Source organism: Ceratotherium simum, chromosome 38 (assembly GCF_057802395.1).
Source record: "Ceratotherium simum simum isolate JZ-2026a chromosome 38, ASM5780239v1, whole genome shotgun sequence".
NCBI classification, from domain to species: Eukaryota; Metazoa; Chordata; class Mammalia; order Perissodactyla; family Rhinocerotidae; genus Ceratotherium; species Ceratotherium simum.
Window position 1 is genome coordinate 15,133,761 of NC_141937.1, and position 23,567 is coordinate 15,157,327.

Consider the following 23,567-nt stretch of genomic DNA (forward strand, 5'->3'; position numbering starts at 1 on the left):
ATTTATTTTTCCCCCAAAGCCCCCGTAGATAGTTGTATGTCATAGCTGCACATCCTCCCAGTTGCATGTATGTGGGACGCGGCCAGGCCAGAAAAGCAGTGCGTCGGTGCGCGCCCGGGATGCGAACCCTGGCCGCCAGTAGCAGAGCGCATGCACTTAACCGCTAAGCCACGGGGCCGGCCCCAAAAGATGGGATTTTAACCAGTATAGGGGAGCAGGGTGAAAGCTGAGAGACCAGTTAGGTGGTACACTGTAGAGGGCGAGGTGATGAGAACTTCTCAGATTCTGCGGAATTGAGAAGATGAAAACTACCTGAGACACAGATTTGGGAGGACGAAGAGTAGTTAGGTCGGTAGTTTAATTTTGAGGTTAAGTTTGAGTGGTTGGAATTCTATTATATGTCTAGTATATGTCCAGTAGTGGTTGGAATTCAGAGGAGAGACCTAGACTGATGTCATGAGCCTCCTGATGGTCCTGAGAGGCATAAGACTTAATGAGATAACCAAGGGAGTGAGGAGAGATAAAGAAGACCACAGTCCTAGAACCAAGCCCTGGGACACTCCAGTGTTAGGAGTTTGGAAGATGTGGAGGAGCTCCCAGAAGAGTAAAAAGGAGAAACCAGTGAGGTGGGAGGAAGACTGAGATTTTGGTTCCTGGAAGCCACTTGAGGATGAAGGAGGTAAGATGAGGACTGAGAACTGACCACTGGGGTTAGCGACATACAGGTCTTTCGTGACGTCAACGAGAGCTGTTGAACGTGAAATATGAAAAACTGGAGAGAGAAACTTTATTCTTAGATAGGAATACAATATTTTAAAGATGTCACTTCTCCCTCTACTAACACATAAGTTTAAGTTATTCTCAACTAAAATACTAACTGTATATTTTTGGAATGTGGCAAAATGATGCCAAGTTTACCTAGAATAAAATAAACATGGAAATAACCATAAAATTCTGAAAATGAAGAGTTATGAGGGGCTAATTAGTCTTATTATATATTACAGTACAATAATACAATAATTAGGATAGTTTGGTATTGGCATAATAAATGGATGAACAAAAAATTAAACAGAATACGTATCCCAAAAAGAGACCCCAGTATATAAGGGAATTTGATAAATGTTTAAGGTGGCCTTTCAAATCGGTGGATGAAATACAACTCACTATGAAAATAATAATAAAGTAATAGACGAACCACTTGAAATATGATAAACTGGATTTCCTGTGTCATTCTTAGCAAAAAAAAGGCAGCACAGATGGATCAAAGATTTAAATGTAAAAACTAAGCCTGAAAAGTTCTGGATGTATCAGTATTTTAAAAAAAAAAATCTTAGGATAGAGAGGACCTTTGCTAGTATGCCCAAAACCCAGAATTTTAGTTTCTTCAAAACTACTACACAAAAATGAAAAAGTTCTGTGTGACCAAAAAAATATTAACCAAATTAAAGGATGTGGACTAATAGGGAAGAAACTGTGCTACTCAAATGACAAAAAATTAATTCCCCTAATTTCCACAAATCTGTTTTTAAATCAATAAGAAAAGGTCACCTAATAGAAATACAGACAAAAGAGATGAAGAGAGAAATCAAAGGAAAAAAAATACAAATGACCCATGAACATATGAAAAGATATTTGAACTCGCTATTGGATAAATGAATGCAAATAAAGACAAAATACAGCTTTTCACTATAAATTTACATACTTTAAAATGCGCATACGATCTGACCTTACAAATTAAAGCCAAAAGAAAAATCTTCAAGATATTAAAGTTGAACAAAGCTAGAATGATTTTCTAACTCTGGAAGTATATAACAATTCACTTAGTTTTATAAAAAGGTATTATCAGGCTAAAGTGCTTTTCCTCCCCCCCTCCCCCCCATGGTGGTGTGTGAATGAACTTAATCTCTAAAAAATCCAAAACAAACGGAAAGACTTCCAAGGTTTCCTACCTGGATGCCCATCCCTAGAGGCAGGTAGTGGGGGATGGAGCAGGCACAGTGGGGATTAAACATGGGTGGGAACACAAATTCCAAGGCCTCAGGGCCTGGGAAGGGAATATAAGAGAGTGAGGCAGGCCCAGTCAAGACCTTGGCAAGCTGGTCTCACGTCAAAGCACCACCTGTTACTCTGCCCCAGCTATTATCATACAAGAATTTATAGGCGGCATTGCTAGATCTTCCAGAGAAAGGAAATTTGGATTTATATCTAAAGTCTCCCAGTTTTAAAACATTGACATTTAATTCTAAAATTCTGAAATAATTTGTGTGGCAAACAAAGGATGTCCAGAAGCCAAACTTGGTTCTTGGACTATCACTTGGGAAATGCTGTTCAGAGTCTCCCCTTCCTGGTCCCACCAGTTGTTGTCTCTAGGTGACCTGCGGCAAGATTCTTGAACTTCCCTCACCTTTTCTTACAGATCAGTTTTCTCATCTGTAAAATAGGGGTCGTGATAGTACTTAACTTTAAAAAAATCCTGAAGTTTTTAATGCAAGTAATGTTCACAGTAAGTACTCAAATTGCGATTTTTATAATAATTAGTAACAACAACCAACTGTTTGCAAACCACAAGGATGGCAACTCTTGACACACTGGAGGGCTAAGTGTCAGTCTGGTCAGGGCTGGGGCAAGCTCGGTGACACCATCTGCGGTGCCCACACTCAGCAGATCCTGCCCCTGCCCACAGGGATTCTTCAAATTGAGTTAAGTCCTGACTCTGCCTACGAGTGTAAGCTTTCCTGAGGATACTGTTGTGTAAAGGGTAAATACGAGAAAATGTCGTAATGTTTTGCTGTGTTGAAATTGATCATTGCTTATTTTTAAAATATCTATAAATTCCGTCATCTTTTGTCTAATGAGTTTCCAGCATATAAAATATTGATTTTTTAAATAATTTGAACTTTTAAAGGTGATTATTTTTGTAACTGTAGGAATAAAAGGAACCTTGTTTACATTATTATTGCCATGAAAAGGATCGTTTCTCTTCGTGTAGAAAATTTGGAGTTGATCTGAAATTAACGTTAATTGGGGGAAAAAATCTTCCATTGAATGTAGATGTCAGTAAGGTTGTGCCCTTCTGTGGGGGTTTGCATGACCCAGGAGAGCTAGAATACCTTCCTAAGTCTTGTGTGGCCAGAAACACACCATTTCTCAGTTTTACTTATCTGTAAAATGGTTTTATCTATTACGGTCATTCTTTTTAACCAATTGGACTTCTATGCATATCAAAGGATAACCAGTCCCTTTAGTTCCCCCCCACAAATAGATTCTTTCTCTATATGAAGGGACACAGACTTATGGCCATGTAATGTTGTCTCTTGAATTACACGGTATCTTTCTTTGTAAGAAATTTAGGTCATTTTCACACATTATCATCCATCGAAGGAACAGAGAGTTTGCCCTATATAAATAATGAAATACTTTGTAAAGAAGTGTTGTATTTAGTGTTTAGCATTCCCCAATCTGCACTAATCTTCCAAGGAATGTTCCTGGCAAAAGTGATTACTCTTCTAGTATTTCCAAAATAAACAGCTTAGGTAGCCCCACCCAAAGGGGAATCTGGGGACAGAATCTGCCTTACTTCCTGTTCCCTAGGTAGGAGAGAAAACTGTTATCAGACCCCAGAGAACGTAATTACCATTATTTTATTCCTTCTATCAGAGCCTTCTCATGGGGAAAGGGAAGGAAATTTGAACTGGATTCTTAATCATTTTCTGCTTCCTGTGGTCCAAGTCTTATGTTTTAAAATGACTAAATCAGTCAGAGAAAAATTCACTAATGGAAAAACCTAACCACATAGAAAATACATACTTGGCATCTGCTTTTGATGCTGCTTAAATTTTTTTAATCTCTAAAGCTGTGGATTCAATTTGTCAAATATGACTCCCCGTCTTAAAATCTAAGTCTTAGAATCTGAATACGTATGTTCGTGCATGTAAAAGTGGTTAAGCTGTTCTGAAGACCTGACATTTCAGTTATCGTTTTTCCAAGCACCAATTTGGTGTGAGGAATTTGGAAGAAAAGCTCTCAGACAGATGGTGATAAGCCGCGGACAAGGGTGAGGTGGTGCATTGAGAAGTTACCACACGAGTCTTCAGGCTGGGCTCTGAAAACAAACCTTTGCTGAAGAGCCAGGCAGAGAGGAGGTGACTGGACCTCACGAAAGAGAGTCAGGTCATGGCCGTGGCCACTGTTTTGTCAGCTGGAGCAGCTCTGACTGGGAGCATCTTTCAGCCTCGTATACTGACTTCTTTGGGGTCATTCTCTACAGGTCCCTTTTGACCTGCTGTTTCATCCTTGCTAGAAGAGCCAGGATCTGTCAGAGCTTATTCTGGGTAGATGGTGCATTCTCAGACTGGGGAGAATCTGTTTCATGCAGAAATGTATGGGCTTCAGACCTGGAAGAGTGCCCATCCCCCCACACCTTCCACCTTCGGGAAAATCCCTGCTTATCTGTGAGAGACATTCCTGGGGCGGGGGTGGGGAATATACTGCACTGAGTGTCACTAGTCACCCATTCTGAAGGTCCTGGGAAATTCGAACCTCATATTTTAGACCAATGGCACCCCCATTGTTTTACCTAAATCACATTCTCTTGCTGGAAAGCTGCATCATCCTAAAGGAAAGGAAGTACCTGTGAGCTAAGGTGGCTCAGAATCTGGGAGAGGATTATGTATAATATCACCTGTAGGTTTCACTGTGTCCTTCAGTTCATTTCTGGCGCTGATACCAACCTTGCAAAGTGCATTGTCTCAACATTATCTAAGACATTTTACAATATAATCATGAGATTCTAATGAGTAAGACAGGAGGGTAAACAGACGCCATCCATTTCCCTGTAATAGTTAGTGTAAAATTCTGAAATTAAGGGAAAGAGAAGGGTCTTTGTGGGCAGTCAGGCTGGATGAGCTGGAGTGGCTGGATCTCACGCCATTGTCAGATTCGGCAGAGAAGCTACAGCTCCGGAACTAGATGGCGGGATGACTCCTCTGTGGAAGCAACGTACAAAATGTCCCTCCTTTCTGCCCCCCGCGCTCCAGCCACCCTGGTCCCTTCACTGCAATTGCTCTCTCTGAGATGCTAAGTTTCGTTTTTCTTATGGGCTTTGCCCCAGCTGTTCCCTGGGCCTGGAGGGCCCTCTCCGTGGATCTTTGCCAGGCTGGCGGTGCCTCATTATTCAGTGCTCAGTGCAGTTGTCTCCTGTGAAGATGCCTTCTCCACCAGCCTAACTTTTTATCCCATTATCTAGTTTCGTGTTCTTTGCTGCTCTTAGACCATCCCATTTTATCTTGTTTGTTTATTATCTGTCTCCCCAGCAGAGCCCTTGTGTGGCTTTTTCTTGGCAGAATACAACCCCCTCCTCTCACCCCCGCCCCCATGCCTAGAATGGTGGCCAACACACAGTGGTACTTAATAAGTATTTAATGAATGAGTCATATTAAAATTGTGTAATTTACCCTTTGGCATATACATATGTGTGAGTAGAAAGGCTCGCCTTTAGAACAAATTCTATTCTGATATGCAGTATTTTAGGGCCTTTCAAATTCCTTCAGAATAATCAAGCAGGAAGAATCAACTCCTGCCTGGGTAATAAGTAATTACTTGTGTCTTTCTCCTTTAGCCAAACTTTTATCGAAGCCAGCAGTGGCAGCATATGGCAATGGGGTCTGGTCCTGGTGTTGATAGTAGAGGAAGTGAGAACTAGAGTTATATTCCTGCGGAAAAAATCCTGGAATAATATCTGATGACCACATCAGTCACCTAAAAGCCTACCCTCTAAATAGTTTTTCCACTCAAATGTTTCTAAGTATAATCATCTATTTATTGTTCTCCCTCCTGCAAATGCCATAAATTCTATGGGTTTTGTGTTACCATTTTTTTTTTAATGTGGTTTCACATCCAAATGGAGCCACCTTGGTCTCATTATCCAGACCACACTAAACTAGTCGTCACTTAGTTCTGGTTAAGGTTTTCCTGTGGGTTGTATGACTCTTGACTTCTACCTCGTTAAAAGCAGGGAACAGCACAAGAGAAGGAGGAGAGCGATGCTGACCTGACGGCCACTCAGAGCCCCGGTGTCCAGGAATGGCTGGCCCAAGCTCGCACCGCGTGGACCCACCAGCGACAGAGCAGTCTCCAGCAACAAAAAGTAAAGGATTTCCTCTCTCCCTCTAGCCTGCAGATCTGCCAGGCAAACACCTTGAGAGCAATGTTCTAGAAGGACAAGTTGCTTCTGTACTAAAGACAGATGCCCCTTTATCTTCTCTTTGGACAGAAGCAAGACCTGGCCAACTGATTCAGTGTACTAACTTGTGACCACTGGAATGATTGGTCGTTTTAAAAGCTAGTTTTTAAGAAAAGCTTGTGTTTAGGTTTATATACGGAGCGACTCACTTATAATCTACCTTTTCAAGGATATCTACTCTATTTTCAGATTTGTCCCAATTTGAGTCTATTTTATGTATAAAAACCTCAGGAAGGCCTCTGAGTTGATAGAAGTCTGAATTACATGTTTTTTAAAGAAATGCAATTTATTTTCCATTTTTAAGTAGATACCATCACAGAATAAGATTGCAAATTATTGCCTAGTAAAACCATTGAGCTTTGATAAATAAGAATGATTTCTCATTGATACTTTTATGTATAGGGCATATTAAAATGTTTTATTTTCTCAAAGAGGAAAAACATTTATCATAAATAATGAAAAAGCAAAGCCGAATCCATTGATAATCCAATTTATGAAGTAAGTGGGGAATTAAAGAGAGCTGCTCCTCTCAACGATCTGTCTCAGCCAGAACAAGGCAGTATTGATTTTGAAAAGTGAAAGTGCATTTTGTGCCACTTGAGGGCACCATTGCCCAGCAAAATTTTCTTCTCCCATTGGTTTTTCCACGATTTTTCAGAGATATCTTTTCAGAAAGCCATAGAGTACTTTGGACACATGTTTGAGCATTTACGTAAACCATACCTCTTATGCAAGTGCAAATGTAAAAACTTACTACAAAAATTCTCTGAGACTTTTCTAGACATGGAACCACGATTGGAGACAATGATCATAAAGTAACAAAGATGTTTTCATTTGTCCTTCTTGTTGAGCAGGAGTTGGAACAGGAATTAGCAGAGCAGAAGAGCCTCCTCCGGTCCGTAGCCAGTCGTGGAGAGGAAATTCTAACCCAGCACTCAGCTGCAGAGACCTCTGGCGGTGTTAGGTATGTTTCGAAACACTTTTTCTCTTCTCGCCACTGTGTTTTCCTGACATTTGAAGAAATGTAAACATGTCACTCAAAATTTTATTTTTAACTTCTTCTGCAAAAATTCAATCATTTTGTGTTTCCTTTAAGATGTTAAATTTACTTGCATTTTGAACATTCTGTTGCGCAGCATGAGTATGGCTAGTAATTATTATGGCTGACTCGTTGGCCCTCTTTCCAGGGTGGTCAGCATATCTGTCCAGGGAAGATGCTTACGAGTTCGTTTTTTAAAATCAAATAAGAAATGCCTGATAAAATTAGATCCATGTTTCTAACTGAGTGATTATATCTAACTGCAAAACACTTTCGCTATAAGAGCTTATCGTCCCCTAGCATCATTCTGAAAAATAAACGTATGTGCCTACTAAATATCTTGATTTTTCTTGATGCTCTATTTCTGTAATTTCTACATGTAAAATCTTTGAGCTTTGTGTCCTGGTTTGCAGTGGAGACCTAAAGTCTTATACACAGAAAAGTGAAGTGTTAAAGGAAAAATTAAGGAGAATTTCTGAGTTGAAGATTCTGATTTAAAATGTAGGAAGGGGGACCATCCCGGTGGCGTAGTGGTTAAGTTTGCACGCTCCACTTCGGGCGCCTGGGATTTGCAAGTTCAGATCCTGGGCGCAGACCTACACACCACTTATCAAACCATACTGTGGAAGGCGTCCCATATATAAAGTAGAGGAAGATGGGTGCGGATGTCAGCCCAGGGCCAGTCTTCCTCAGCAAAAAGAGGAGGATTGGCAACAGATGTTAGCTCAGGGCTAATCTTCCTCACCAAAAAAAAAAAAAAAAAAAGTAGGAAGGAAAAGGAACTGAAGCAGAGTGAAAGTGTCCCTGTATTTTGAGTCAAGTCTGGGTTTTATTCCAGTTCTTCTGCTGTTGCCGTGGAAAAGTAACTCAGCTCTGAGCCTTAGTTTGCTCATCTGTAGAATTAGAATAATAATCGACCACTTTTACCACAGGAAGGTTGTGAAAGTTGTGAATGTCAACCGAGAATGCATAAGAAAACTTTCTTTAAAATCTACAACATTAAAAAAATGTTTCAGTGAAAACTCTGTGTTCGTGTATTGCTAAAGGTTGTAATTTAGTAGTAGCATCCTTCAGCAAACAGCTTTAACGTAATAAGGGAAATAGCTTTAACTCCACTGACTCCAGTGTTCTCATTCCTGAACAGTGATTTGAAGGAAATAACCTAAAGAGGAAATACATATTATGAAGATGATTTTTGAAATGTTGTTTATAATACCATATAATTGAAAAGGCGGAAATGCCCATTAGTATAAAAAAGCCTAAGAAAAATTTTATGCATATGTAATCTAAACAAAAAAATTATATAACAATATCAGAAAATGCATATGTGATACTAAGTAAAAATGTGATATAAAATTGAATGTATAAGTATCCGTGTGGGTAAGAACCAGGCTAGAATGTAGATTATCAAAAGTAACTTTGGAAAGGTCAGATTTGAAGAATTTTCTTTCGTTTTTTTTTTTGGTTTGATGAATGCTGACATAATCTTACTGACGTATGACATCAGTGTTCACGATATACATATATATACATCTGTCTCACTATATATGTATATATACATATGTATATAATATATACATATAAAATATAATATGTAGATATTTAAGAATTTCAAGGGCAGAATGATAGAAACCAAACTAAAATGCAATTGCAAATAGACATATTATGACAAAATACATAGGAAATAGGAAGGCATTCAAGCAAAGAAAAACAAAACAAAAAACAGTAAAAATATTGATACAATTAATAAATATCAATTTAAAAGAATAGGAATGAATACTGTTATGACATCTATAGTCAGGAATTCCATTAAAATAACCCTAAAACTGTAAAAATTGTGTCAAAATATAAAGGAGTTTTGAAACTCTCTATTGTCCATCATGCTTAAAAATGCTGATAAGGCCATAAATATGTGTGTCTGTATAAATCCAAAATGAGAAACGCTGTTCCTTCCATGCTGACTCTGAATCGAGACTTGCATCCATTTTCCAGTTTCTGTTCTGTTTCCAATTCTTCTAAGATGTTTATTCATCCCTCGTAGTTTTCTGAATATGTTTGCCAAACTCTTTTTTTACAAAGAACCTGTCATACATTGCCTCCCCATCATGTATATAGTCACAAAAAGAAGCAGTAGGAATCTTCTGCAACTTTCTTGCCATGATTTTTTTTCCTTTCCTTGGCCTTTAGCTTTGGAAAAGGCCCAGATGAAAGACAAACAACTATAAACTGCTCTTTCAAATAAAAAAAATTTTTAAAGAGAGATTTGCAGTGCACTACTGGCTTTCTGTACAAGATGCATTTTAAACACTGCTTATAAATTCTTAAATTTTTATACAAATTTTTTAGAAAAGTCACCTTCAAATCTAGTTGATTCCTGTTCAGCCATGCCTTTCAAACCTCTGGGTAAATATACGAAGCAAACAAACAACCATAAATTAAGCAAGATCCAGAAGCCAACAGAAAAAATATATATATTTTTTAAAAGAACAATGACCGCTAGGGAAAAAACCTTATATTCAGTCTTTAACTTAGTAGCTGATTTTCTAAGACTATCAAATGTGAATTAGTACATGTAAGAAAACCCCAGTGGGAGGGTCATGACCTGCTTCCTGGGAACAAACTTAATATATAAAGAACAAGTACCATGTGACAAGTAGAAGAGTTGATGGAGGGGTCCTTAGTAATCAGGATTACTAAGGAAATTAATGGATATCAATATCAAAGGGAAAGAAGAATATTTTCCATGGGAAACGAAAGGCCATGTCCTAATTTAGGACTGATTTGTTGGTGGTGTTTTATATGTGTCGATGATTTAATATAAGAATATAGATTTTAAATATCCCCTGGTTTTATACTAAATTGTTATGCAAACATAAATGCATTAAAAATGAGGCATTACAGTCCAGCATCACAAAAGAGCACAATAAAGAAATTTAATTTCATAAGAACTTTAAAACTTGTTTTTTATTTCAAAAGATTTTTAGAAAACACACAGAGAAGTCCAGAGACTAATACATCAAACAAAATTAGAGTTATCGATTTTATTTTGGCATTTTTTCACTCGTTACTTTTTTACATGAATCCATGTTGATACATATGAATCTAGTTCTTTTCGTTTTAATTACTTAATGGTATTTTATCTTGTGAAAGGAAGAACTTATTCACCCATTTTCTTATTGATGGGCATTTATATTGTTGCCATTTTTTTTTCCTATTACTAGCATTGGTGAACTACCTTCTTACAGGTCTTTAAGTGCATAGGTGGGAGAGATTCTCTAAGTTGTAGCCTGGAGGTAGAATTCCTGCATCATAGCCTTACAGATAATTGTTTAAGGCTTACTTCAACAGACTTACCTGCAGAAACTATTGTATTCAATACTTATCCTGAGAAGAATTGGCTTTGGTGTGGTGTATAGTATTATCCTGCCGATGAACTTGTTATTTTTTTCCATGTGGACAAAGGTTCTGTCAAAATAATAATTACTACCTAGTGTGCCCTTCAGATGACATGGGCCTAGTGAGGACTTCAAAACTCCTGACAAACTAGCATCTATTGGAACTTGGGCCCCCAGATTCTTTTTGTTACCATTATCGTTAGGCCCCATTTATTGAGTGGCTGTTATTTTCCAAATGGGTAGGGTCATAGGCATTATGCACATCTTCTCTAAATTTAATTCTCATACTTCTGCAAGATAGATACTGTCTTCATTTTAAAGATGAGAAAATTGAGGCTCAGAGAAGTGAAGCAAATTACTCAAAGTCACGTATCTAATGTGCCGGAGCAGAGATTCAAATCAGATCTGTCTCACTCCAAAAGCCATAGTCTTCCTCAAATGCCACACTGCCGCCTGTCTTTAACGATGATACTGCAGCACTTTCCTTTCACTTTCTGTCCTCCTATTCCATGTCCTGAAACCTGATCTAGAGAATTTTCTTTGGATTCTGTAAAAACTCTCAATAGACTAAGCAGCATTTTTAGGGTTTTGAATTAATTTGTAGGGTATTTGTCAGATGATACTAGTCTAATTGTACACTTTCTGATTCTAAAAGTTACAGTTATTTTCTTATCTTTAATACTGAGCTATTCAGTGTATTTTTTAATTATTGTGCTCATGGTTCAATTATAATATCAGTAAGAAGATACTTGTTTTATGGTGAGTCTTAAATTTTCTATTTTAATTTATATTTGTAAAGTGTAAGTTAATGACTAAAATAATCTGGTTCCAATTTTAGAGACTAGATCTGGTACACACAATAAGTTACCTAGAACTTATCGCCTTTTTGCACACATTGTAAACTTAGATTATTTATTCTTCTAATAGCGAAAAACCTGATGTGTTATCCCAGGAGTTGGGGATGGAAGGGGAGAAATCACCTGCTGAAGACCAGATGAGAGTGAAATGGGAAAGCCTACATCAAGAATTTAGTACCAAGCAGAAACTACTACAGAATGTTCTGGAACAGGAACAAGAGCAAGTGGTATCAAACATTTTGCTTTCCTATATTAACTGATATAAAAGATGCACAGCTTATGCTAAAGGAATATAGTTTGTGCAGTAATCTATATTTTCATTATCAATTCAAAGTAAGACAAAGTATTCATCCTATATTTTCCTTAACAAGTCTGTTTCATGTTTCCCTTAATATTTATATATTTATGTGTGGAAATTTATTTGATTTCTAGATCTTGTTTTCCTCAGAGATGATTGCTATCTGATGACTCATTAGCATAAACCATTAAATTTTAAGTGGCCTCCCTTTTTTTTTTTTTTTTACAACTTTGAAAATTAAAGATGCAAATCAAAGATATACACATCTAGGGCAAAAGGAACTCCACAAATCTGGCAGTAATTGTGGTGTTATCTTATTTTCCATTGCTACTTCCAGTATTCAGTAGTTTCAGAGGATCTTAATGAAAAACATATTGGGACTTCGTTGGATCTAGAAGGAAGGGGAAGCCAGTGGTCAGCTAGAATGATTACTAACTCATCTGTAGGCTGGTTCCCAAGATGGGTAGGTACTGTGTGATGTTGGGCTTGGTTCCACCAAGCAAGCCGAATCCAATGGAATTGGATATAGCAACAGAAGGTTCCAGGTAGGTGAAAGCTATTATTGCACTCTGAGCAGAAGCCAGAGGGGGCTGCAAGTTAGAGGATTGGACCCCTTAGAGAGCTAGTGAGTGAAGCAGGAACCCAGGCAAGCTTGCGATGCTCACCACAGCCATGGCTCGGCAGGATTTTGAAGACTGAAGCCTAGTGCCAGGTCCTGGGCCACCAATGCTCATCTGGGCCATTCCATGGCAGTAATAGTATCAGAGTAAATTCTAGAACATTTACTGTGGATCTGAGGAAGCTGCTGTTTTCACTTCTCTTGCCAGGACTAGGTTAGAGTCTAGGAGAAGCTTAACCTGGAAACAAAAGGGTATCAATAAAGTGCATCTGAGGAGAGAAAGGCAGGAGTCCTTGCCAGGATTACCTGAAAGGAGATGGTCTAAAGTCATAACGAGTCCCCTCATCTATGAGGAACCATGCAGAAGTCCCTCAGAGCTTGAAGTCTTGATTTCTGATGTAGATCTCCTGGACTTGCCTGCTAGCTCTCCTTCATGTGAAAGTGTTTCCCCATTCCTTTGACTCTAAGGTATATTTACAGTCCTAAGTCAGAGACTGCAGTCTTTTTTGACTCTCCTAAGCCAGATAAATCCAGGACACTTCTAATGATAGTTCATGCTCATTTAGTATTCTCTTTTCATTAAATGCCCAACCCCTGGATTCCACCTATTGTCCATTCAACTTAAAGCACCTGCATGGTTCATCCAGTGTCTGCAGACCTCCTGGACATCTCATCCATTACCTGCCCTTATCTTGGAGAGCTACCTTTCCTCTCAGTCAATGCCATCCCGGCATCCCGACATCCTCCATGTGGGCTTACTGGAAGAACCTTGTTCTGCTGCCACCAACATTCCCACATGGTATCTGGACTGTTAAAGTTTAGGTTCAGGTTCATATCTCACTTCCCTTTGGAATTAGAAATGGAAAGCATTGAAGGTTCTTGATTTTATGATGTTTTTGCATTTGAGTGCTTTCTTCAAAGAATCACCAGTCATTTGTATAAAGTGCCTCCTAGATTGTTTTCTTCTCTTTAGTGTGAAGAGATGAGAGAAAAGGTAGGGAAGGAGCAGTTTAGCTGTGGGAGTTTCCAAGAAGAAAGGGAATGGTCATTTAGTGGGCATGTTTTGTGTTCTAGGTGTTAACCTTTCTGGCGACTCTGTGGTGAGGCTGACATTCGCTCTACTATGTAGATCTGTAAGCTAAGGCTTGGAGAGAGAGAATTTCTTAGGGTCTCGTGACAAAGAAGATGCAGAGCTGGGACTGGGATGTAGGTCTATCCAGCTGCAAAGTCCCTCCCTTTTCATGCTAGGTTCCTGACAATTTTGTACACCAGATATACTTATACTCTCAAGTCTAAATACAGGCACATTTTTTTGGCCTCAAGTTCACTAGGTCAAAAGGCATTGATCTCAGAGCAATTTCCTTTCTCTATTCACTTACAATGTATTTAGTGTCTCTATACGGAACACCCTATATGGCTTCAGGATGAAATATGGCTCCCGCTCCTAGGAACCTGTAACCCAACCAAGGAAATATTTTATACATTTTTGAAAAATTAAGCAATCATGGTAGCCTCCATAAGCAAGAATTAAAAAGGAAGCAGAAGTAAATGTGGAAAGCCACTATAGTAGGTGTGGAATTTAAGGTGGTTGGTTTTATAGAAATGCTAGGTGGTGGGCATTCCAGCTACAGTGGGGAGTGAGCCTGGCATGTTTAGAGGATAATGAGTAATCAGCCTGAAGGTAAGATGAGGGTGAGATATTTTGAAAAGTTATAGGAGACTGAGTTTGACTGGAAACATCATTAAAAAGTTTAAATGTTAGGCCATTTCTTGGTCCTTGCTGGGGAGACGTCGTGTATGCCTAATGGAGTTTAGAAGTGGTGAGTGAATGATGAAGGCCAAGGGCCCAGGCTAGATCTGGTATTCAGGATGGATTAGATCATCATGGGATGATCTAACCAACAGGACAAGTTGAGAGGAAGGCTATGATAAGATTTCAGGTATTTTTCCCACCACATTTTTTTTTTTTCAGTCTATCAGTGAAACATTGCCATTGCTGAATCTGGTCACCATGTTTGGTGAATATGGTGTGTTGTAGGGGGTCATATTTCTCTAGGTTTTCATAAGGACAGTTTTGCCAGCATTGGCTTCAATGTGCACTTATAAATGAGGAAAGTTAGACATAGTACACGTACCCTTAAATACACTGCTGCTGTTTGCCTACAGCTCTACAGCAGGCCAAATCGGCTCCTGTCTGGTGTGCCACTCTACAAAGGGGACGGGCAGACCCAAGATAAAGCTGCAGTGACATCTTTGCTGGATGGATTGAACCAGGCCTTTGAGGAGGTTTCATCCCAGGTAGGGCCACGCTCTTGTTTTGCTTGTGGATCTTAGTGTCCGTGAAGTTTTTCCACCCCTGGGCGTGAACTGTTGAGACCCAACACCGGTGCTCAGTCCTGAAAGGAAGAGCCACTGGATCTGGCATGTCATCCTGCTGTTTTTCTTTGATTTCTCAAAACACTGTAATTAATTCATTCTCCCCTTTTTTTCCCAGGGTGGAGGGACAAAGAGGCAGAACATTCACTTGGAACGGAAGTTATACGATGGGGTCTCAGCTACCTCAACTTGGTTGGATGATGTTGAGGAACGTTTATTTGTCGCCACAGCACTTTTACCGGAAGAAACGGAAACTTGCCTCTTCAACCAAGAGGTAAGTTTGGCAGCTTGTGTCTGTGAGTGTATGACATTGAAGAGCACTTGAAATTGGATACTGGATAATTAATATTATGCATAAAGAAAGTTAAGCAAGAGACAGTTCTAATAAAGTACAAATTAAGTATATTTCCAAGCAGTATAATGCAGAAAAGAATTGCCTAAGTAACAGAAGCTCTCAAAGATATTTGTGTTTTGCATTTTTATTCTTTATCTTGTATGTGTGGGAGGAGGAAAAAATGGAGGACTCTTTGTGAAAACTCTGTTGTCTGTCGCAAATCTTTTATACTTGAAACACAGGCTAAAAAAAATAATGCATGAATTCCTACATAGCACTTTACAAAACTCATTTTTTCACCAAATGTATATTAATATTAGCTAATAATGTAAAATTTCTGATAAAAATCTCTCCAACGTGACTTGCCTAATATTTATAGAAGTGTAAGAAAGTGGTTCAACTTGCCTTAGGTGTAAGAGAGATATGGTAGACTTTCTATGAGGAAATGATTTGTATATAAATTCATGGATCTAAACATTGAAATGTGCTTTTTCTTTTGTCAACCCTAGACTCTTGCCAAAGATATTAAGGAAATGTCTGAAGAAATGGATAAGAACAAGAGCTTGTTTTCCCAAGCATTTCCAGAGAACGGTGATAACCGAGATGTCATTGAAGACACTTTGGGTTGTCTTCTGGGCAGGTTATCCTTGCTCGACTCAGTAGTAAATCAGCGATGTCATCAGATGAAGGAAAGACTTCAGCAAATACTCAATTTCCAGGTAAGACATTATCAAGAGATGTTCGACCATTCTCCAGCTATATTCAATAATAAGCAGGATGTCTTATTGAGGTATGATGTAGACCTATTTTTTTTTTCAAATGTACAATGAAGAGCAAGAACATTACAGAAAAACAAGGGGATTGAACTTAAGAATTAGAAAACTAAGAGTTTTGTGCTCTTAGAAATGGAGGGATGAGAAAACCAGCCAACCAATAAGGGCTCAATAGAACTTTAAATTCAACCAATGAAAGTCATATTTATGGCATCTTAGAATTATAATTTCCAGTTGGTAATAGTGGAGTTTAAAACATATGACCAAAGAAACATGCAGGAAAGTGCTGTAATACAGAATGAACCCTGGACTCCAATACCCAGGGGCCATAGAAAGTGACTATGGCCAAATTACTTCTACCTGTGTTAAAAATGTATTGCATTGGGGCTGGCCTGGTGGTTAAGTTTGCATGCTCCACTTCGGCAGCCTGGGGTTCACAGGTTCAGATCCCAAGTGTGGACCTACACACCGCTTGTCAAGCCATGCTGTGGTGTCATCCCGTATACAAAATAGAGGAAGGTTGGCACAGATGTTAGCTCAGGGCCAACCTTCCTCACCAAAAAAAAAAGAAAAAAATATATTGCATTACTTCTCAACCCTAACTCCTCAGACTTATTGCTTTTTAGCCCTAGACTAGAGTTCTGTTGCCAACTGAATAATTGTGTGCTTATGAAACTTTTCCTATGACCATAAACTTCAGTAAATGCAAAAGTGGCTGATAAACTTTTAGTGATGATTTTCATTCCTAATAAAAATCACCCTTTGGGAATACTTAAGTTTTAACTGAATTTTATTTTTAACAAACATAGAAGATTTATGAAATAGATACATGTAATTAGGGCCAAGAATTTGATGTAAAATTTTAACTTGTAAAAAAGAAAATACTATAAAATATCAAATAAATGTAGCATTAGCCAAGAAACTTGGAATTTTCTAGATATTCATCTAGAGGGACAAATTATCACTGCCTTCCAGTAGTTTACATTCTTAAAACTACACAGTAAAATTATCACAAATATTTGTGTATCTTTTATTTATTCACAAAAAATATTCACGTGTATTATTGTCTTTAATCTTCACAACATTCCTATTGGCTAAGCATTGTTTTAATATTCACTTTGCAAAGTTAAAATGTGTGAAATACTTTGAACAGTGTCTGAAACATAGTAAGCACTCAGCAAGTTTTATTATTGTTGTTGCCGTTAATAATGGCATTTGTTATAACAGATATAGGATCTGAAACCAATGGATTTTTATATTTTATATTGTTAGAGTGATGGCAGGGGAGATGGAGAATAGTTGACCTATTTAAGATATATTTTGAAGGCAGAATCAGTGGGAGAGAATTTGTTGATGGTTTGGATTTGGGGAATGAGAGAAAGGGGGACTGCTGAGGAACTCCAGGGACTCTGACTTGAGCATCTAGGGGGAGTTGGTTGACAGAGAAGACTGGTGGGTAGCAGTGCCATTGACAATGGGCAAGACTGGGTTGTTGGTGGTCCCATTGGCTAGGCAAGAATATGGGGTAGAATTAAGATACTCTGGTGAATAGTCACAGTAGACATTTGGGTATGCAAGTCTGTGGCTTAGAGAAATGACCTGGACTGGCTATTTGCATTTGTATCTGTTATGTTGTATAGTACATAGAGAGGAAAGAGCATTTCACCTGGAGTCCGAAAAGCTGGGGTTGGTTATTTGGGTATTTTCTTTTGGATTGAAGATCTGATTGCATGTACAAGTATACAGGGTGTGTCTGAAATCAGTAAAACTGTTGTGCAACTTGTGGAAACTTCTTTCATTCCTTTAAAATTCATCTTGCATAAAATAATACACTGAGTTTTAACAGCATTCTAGTCTATCAGCCGTGAATGAGGCGGGTTAAAAGTGCAAATATGTGTATAACTCAGAGACATATTTCCTTTTTTCGAATTGCATTACTATGCTAGTGTCTTTGGTACTTTAAAATTTTTATTGGTAATTGTAACCAGTCAGAGTAAAATATGAACTGAGCGTGAGTACTCTGGAACTTATTTTGTGTGGAGGACCAAGAGGAGAACATGGAATCATGAAATTCTCTTTAAATCATGTTCTCTAGTTTTCTTCTGGCAGTAAGTTTCTACTTGTTGGTGGCCGCCAGCTCACGAACAAAAACTGACATTCCAAAATGTTTGTGTTCCAATTTAATTGAGAGAAGATTCCAATATTAATGGAATTAAAGGTCAAGTCACAAACCATTTTCTTTCACTTTGCTACACCTGGTATGCCATCAGTGCTCAATAGTTATTGGACTAGTATGCCTTCATTTTTCATTTAACCTTTGAGTATTAGCTTTTGCCAGACTGCTAACGTTATCCTATACCCAACAGACCATCTGGAAGAATACATAGATGTTGCATAGAGGTATGTTAACTACATGGCCTCGCAACAAGTTATCAGCTATTCTGTAGGTAAAAAAATTTTTTTGTGTGTGTGTGAGGAAGATCAGCCCTTTGCTAACATCTGCCAATCCTCCTCTTTTTTTGCTGAGGAAGACTGGCCCTGGGCTAACATCCGTGCCCATCTTCCTCCACTTTATATGGGACGCCACCACAGCATGGCTTGCCAAGTGGTGCGTCGGTGTGCCCCCGAGATCTGAACCGGCGAACCCCGGGCCGCTGCAGCGGAGCGCGCACACTTAACCGCTTGCGCCAGCCTCTTACGTAAAAAAATTTTACCCGTAGATTTAACACCAAATAAGTTTCCTGGACATTTTTAAAATCAAGTATTTTAAGTTTTTTAAAAAATGAAAAATGAAAGAATTGTTTATTTAAATTTTCTTAAATGAGCAAGGCAGCACAAATGATTTTAGAACTTGAAACTTTCTATGGACCTGTTCCTCCAACAGCTAGAATCCTGCCTCTTTATGCCCTACAAGTAATTCTAGTGCCTATAAGAAAAAAATGTGATGTCTGTTACGTGTGTATATGTAGATACCTTAATTATCCTGGTGTATCACAAGTATAGTAATAGGAAATTGTTAGAGCCTTTGGATTTTAATTTTTAAGAGAATATCAACATGCATATGGGTATTAGCACCTCTTAAAGTTTTTTATTTAGTAACTTTTAAATCAATGGTATTCTCTGCTGTACTGTCTTCTTGACTCCTCTCTTCCAGTAATTAGTGTGGCTTCCAGAAAAGCAAACTCTGTTTTCTATTAGCTTGAGTAGAATATAATTAAGGTAAAAAATATGCTATTAAAAATGCAAAGATGATGTATAGGAAATGTATACACACTCTCCCTTTCTAACCCATGTTATGTTATTTATATTTATCTACTCATTTAGATTAACTGAACTAATGTTGTTTTAATATATGTAGATAATAGAGACTTTATTTCTTTTCGAATCTGTTCAGATGAATGGGAAACCTCTTTTCCTACACATACAAATAGATAAATGTGTCATGGTTCTAATGGCCCACATGGCCTCACTCTGAATGCAGATGAATAATACAAACATGATCGTAACTCATAAGCAAAACCCTTGTTTCTAGCATCACTTTTCCAGTGCTGTTATTACAATTTCCTATTTGATCTACAGCTAGGCTTGCAAATTGGTTTCACTTTGGTTAGTGACAATTATTGCCTCATAGGATTGTCTGTTTTTCTCTAATTCTCATGTTCAGTGCTATTTCTTTTTTTTAAATTTTATTCTGTAAGTCACCGACTATTTTGCTTTTCAGCTTTGCATTTTGCGTTATAATGCTTCCACACATCCTTAAAGAATTTTTTTTTCCTTGGTGTGATTATCCATCTTTTCATGAGACAGTCAGAATTTTTGTATCTTGGTGACACATACTCGTGTATGATCAGCCTCCAGGGAAGAGGATTTGATAAGTCAAACTTCAACCTCTGATGAACAGCCAGCCCATTGTATATGTTTGCTGACCAATAAGAAATAGAGCTTATTTGCTGATATTCCAGGGGAAAAATTAAAAGTTTATCATTCAAATTTTGTTCCTGTTCATTATTCCGTTTAGAATTGAGTACCAAAATTCCAATAGTTATTTCCTTTTTGTACAAATCTGACTCAATATAAATATATTTGGACTTTTAAATGAGTAATGTTTATGAACAAATGGCTTGGCTAAGATCTTTTTGTGTTATCTCTTCATCGATGTCTTTGGTCATCGTGGATAATATTTATTTTCTAAACTTCTGGAAGGTTTTTTATAATTTTGTGCAAATTCTTTGAAAATAGGAGAAAGAAGGAAGTGAGGGAGAGAGGGAAGGAGGGGAGAGAGGAAAAAAGAAATCATATTATTCTTTTTTTTTTTTTAAGATTTTATTTATTTATTTTTTTCCCCCCTAAAGCCCCAGTAGATAGTTGTATGTCATAGCTGCACATCTTTCTAGTTGCTGCATGTGGGACGCGGCCTCAGCATGGCCGGAGAAGCGGTGCGTCGGTGCGCGCCCGGGATCCGAACCCAGGCCACCAGCAGCGGAGCGCGCGCACTTAACCGCTATGCCACGGGGCTGGCCCATATTATTCTTAATAATCATATTTTTTCCCAAATCAGGGTAACACCTATAGCTTGTTTTACTAGATAGAAGTCATTAGTGTAATATTTCTGCTGCAAGGTTTAAATGTGCATATTTGTTTCATATATAACCAGAAGATTAGTGACAGTATTGCTTTTATTTGTCTACTTCGTCTCCATTTGTATTGTGTTGGAAATGCTTTGTGTAACAAATTCTTTAAAAGTCAATCTTAGCACTTAGGTAAATTTTTACCAATTTCTTTTACCTTCCCATAGGACAGTATTGTTTCTTCTGAACGTTAAATTCTTACGCCTGTGTATTATTTCTAAGAATGTGTGTTATATTTACAACTATTTTGAATTCCCTGTTACACACATTAAGTCTTCCTATTGCTTTCCTTCTTAGAATGATCTGAAGGTGCTGTTGACATCCCTGGCCGACAACAAGTACATCATTCTGCAGAAACTGGCAAATGTGTTTGAACAGCCTGTGGCAGAGCAAATAGAGGTATTTACAGCTGCCTTTTTCCAGAAGAGCAAATGCATAGAGTAGATCAGATTTACTATAAAATTTCAAATATTCTATGAAAGATGAATGGCTTGCTACAGCATTTTTGTTTGTCATATATTTTGTTTTTAGGTGCCGAGTTTGGATAGCTGGCTAGGTTACGTTGACTCTGTCACTTACTTCTGCATGGAATTAGGAAATGTGAGCTAGGAAGAGGTGTCAGTGACAGATGCTGACCTGAACAAGTTTGCCACCTAACAATGAGATTAGATATGAACCTCGGTGACATATGACAGAAAGTCAAACTGTCCTGGTACAGATGGGGCACTGCGGATATTCAAAAGAGAGTAGATTGCCTCCCACACGGGTAGGATCAGGGAAGATTTTGTAAAGGGAAATTCGAACTGGACTTAGAAGTGTGGACACACAGAGACTGGAAAGAAAGGTAACCAAGTAGAGAGATCAGCAGGAACAAAGGCTTACATGTTAGACAATTCCGAGCACTTCAGGAGTAAAGCAAGCAATCCTGTTTAGCTTAACTTACAATGAATGAAAGGACTGAGGAGAAATAAGATTGGATGAGAAAATTTGAGGCAACTGGTAGGTCCTATTGAATGTCAGAGAATTTGGACTTTATTTTATAAACCATTGGTCTCTAACATGTATTGATCGCACACCTCATTAGTCAAAAAAAATAAGCACACACCACAAATAGGTGAATATTTACTTATTTATAAATTATAAGTAGGTACTATGTTATAAAGCATACACACAAATGAAAATTAAAAATGAATGTGGCTGAATATAAATAAAAGATTATCATCTCACACACTTTTGGGTATTGGACTCACCTTGGAGACCATTGGCAGTGGAAAGTCACTGGGATATTTGAGAGTGAGGATGTGTGTCAGTGCCAGATCCTTCCTCTGGATGGTTGCCATGGCAGCACCAGGGTCAGGAGGCAAGATATCCATCATGAGCTTTACGTAGTTGAACTAATGAGAAGGCATGGGAATTCAGACTAGCGTAATGGCGTAATGGCGGTGAAAAGAGGGAGGAGAGAAGAAATGGGTAGGATGTTACACAGAATATCTCCTGTTTCATAAGTAAGTAGTTACGAAAAGTGTGTGTTTTAATAGAATTTCACAACCTGACTTCAGTAGACCTCTATTGTATGAATAGACTATAGAGGATCCCCCTAAATATTTCTCTGTATAAAGATATATCAAGATCTATGCATCTATCTGAGAGATCACTAAAATAGTTTGCAAAATTATATGTGAATGTATATTTTTCTTGACCACAATTTCATGTGTTTTTTTAAAGAGATCACTCATTTCCCCCAAATTAAAAACCACTCTTCTATGTCATATCTTCTACTTGAAAGGATCTTTTTTTTAATTTTGATTTTTTAATTTTTGGCTTATAATGTACCTGGTTCCAAAAAAGACTTGAGCAACAAATAGTGATGCTTTGCCTTGAATTTCTAATGTGAAATATAGGATATGTATGATCACAAGTAATATTTTTACTAATTATTGACCATTATAACTAAAGTAAATGCCACAGACAAAAATAGATTATTTCTTTGAACGAATGGAAAGCAACTAAAAAGGTGCTAATTCCGTCCCTATCCTCCTTGGATTTAAAAAAGTAATATCAGCAGAAGGCATGGGGATGACACCTCTCAGTATATGCGTCTTTTGAGTCATGTCATTGTGATCTAGAATGGACCTGTTGCCCCACAAGCCTGGGGCACAGCTGTCTTCTGGGAATCTCTTCTACCATTCTGAGAATTTTCTTCCCTTCTCTCTCTGATGGATATTCTCTTTTCTGAGTCCCAAGTCTTTCTCTTTATTGTGTTGCTTCCTTGTTTTGTTAGGGCATATCCTTACTAAGAAAAGATGAAGGATAGGAATATTTTTTAATATTTTTCATGTCTGAAAATGTTCAGATACTTTGCTCACATTTTATTGACTGCTTGGCTCTTTATAGAATTCTTGGTTGGAAATCAATTTCTTTTAGAGTTTTGAGGGTTTTGCTTCATTGTTTTATAGCTCCCAGTCTTGGCTTGAGGAATCTAAAATCCTTCTAATTCCCAAAGGTCCCCAGTTTTCTGAAATTTCACAGTGACATGCCTTGAGGAGAGTCTATTTAATGCACTGTGCTGGGAGCTCAATGGGCTTTTTTGACTTGGCAGCTCTCATCTTTCCATTCTGGAAAATTTTCTGATAACTTATTTAATATTTTTCAATTCTTCATTTTATCTGCCTCCGTTTCTGGAACTCCTTCTAGGCAGATGTTGGATATTTTGTTCCAGTCCTCCAGTTTTTTCTCAAGAGACGTTTCTCTCTGTGTCTTTTTGCTCTGCTTTCTGGAGATTTCCTTGATTTCAATTCCAAACTCTTCCACTGAGTTTTGCATTTCTGCTCTCATGTGTTTAATTTTCCCAGAGCTCATTTTGGTTCTCTGAATGCTCCTTTTTTTATAGTATCCTGTTCTTCTTTTAATGGATACATTATCTTTTGCAATCTCTCTGGGTGTAGTAATGATTTTTTGGTCACAGTTTCATTTTTCCTGTATAATCTGTTTCCCTCCGAGTTGCTTT

At 38.0% G+C, this 23,567-nt stretch overlaps 1 protein-coding gene across 3 annotated transcripts in view; it reads left to right on the top strand.

Moving 5' to 3' along the window:
- Positions 1-23,567, top strand: part of SYNE1 (spectrin repeat containing nuclear envelope protein 1) — a 452,863-nt gene that overhangs the window by 310,410 nt on the left and 118,886 nt on the right. Inside the window, exons 98-104 of one of the 3 annotated variants that reach the window (XM_087425127.1) lie at positions 6,014-6,145; positions 7,096-7,205; positions 11,603-11,759; positions 14,616-14,747; positions 14,944-15,099; positions 15,669-15,878; positions 20,858-20,959. In XM_087425127.1, the coding sequence (XP_087281253.1) occupies positions 6,014-6,145; positions 7,096-7,205; positions 11,603-11,759; positions 14,616-14,747; positions 14,944-15,099; positions 15,669-15,878; positions 20,858-20,959 (999 nt within the window). Of the gene's footprint in view, positions 1-6,010; positions 6,146-7,095; positions 7,206-11,602; positions 11,760-14,615; positions 14,748-14,943; positions 15,100-15,668; positions 15,879-20,857; positions 20,960-23,567 lie in introns of those variants that run through there. The other 2 variants (XM_087425124.1, XM_087425125.1) reach the window with 2 other exon arrangements.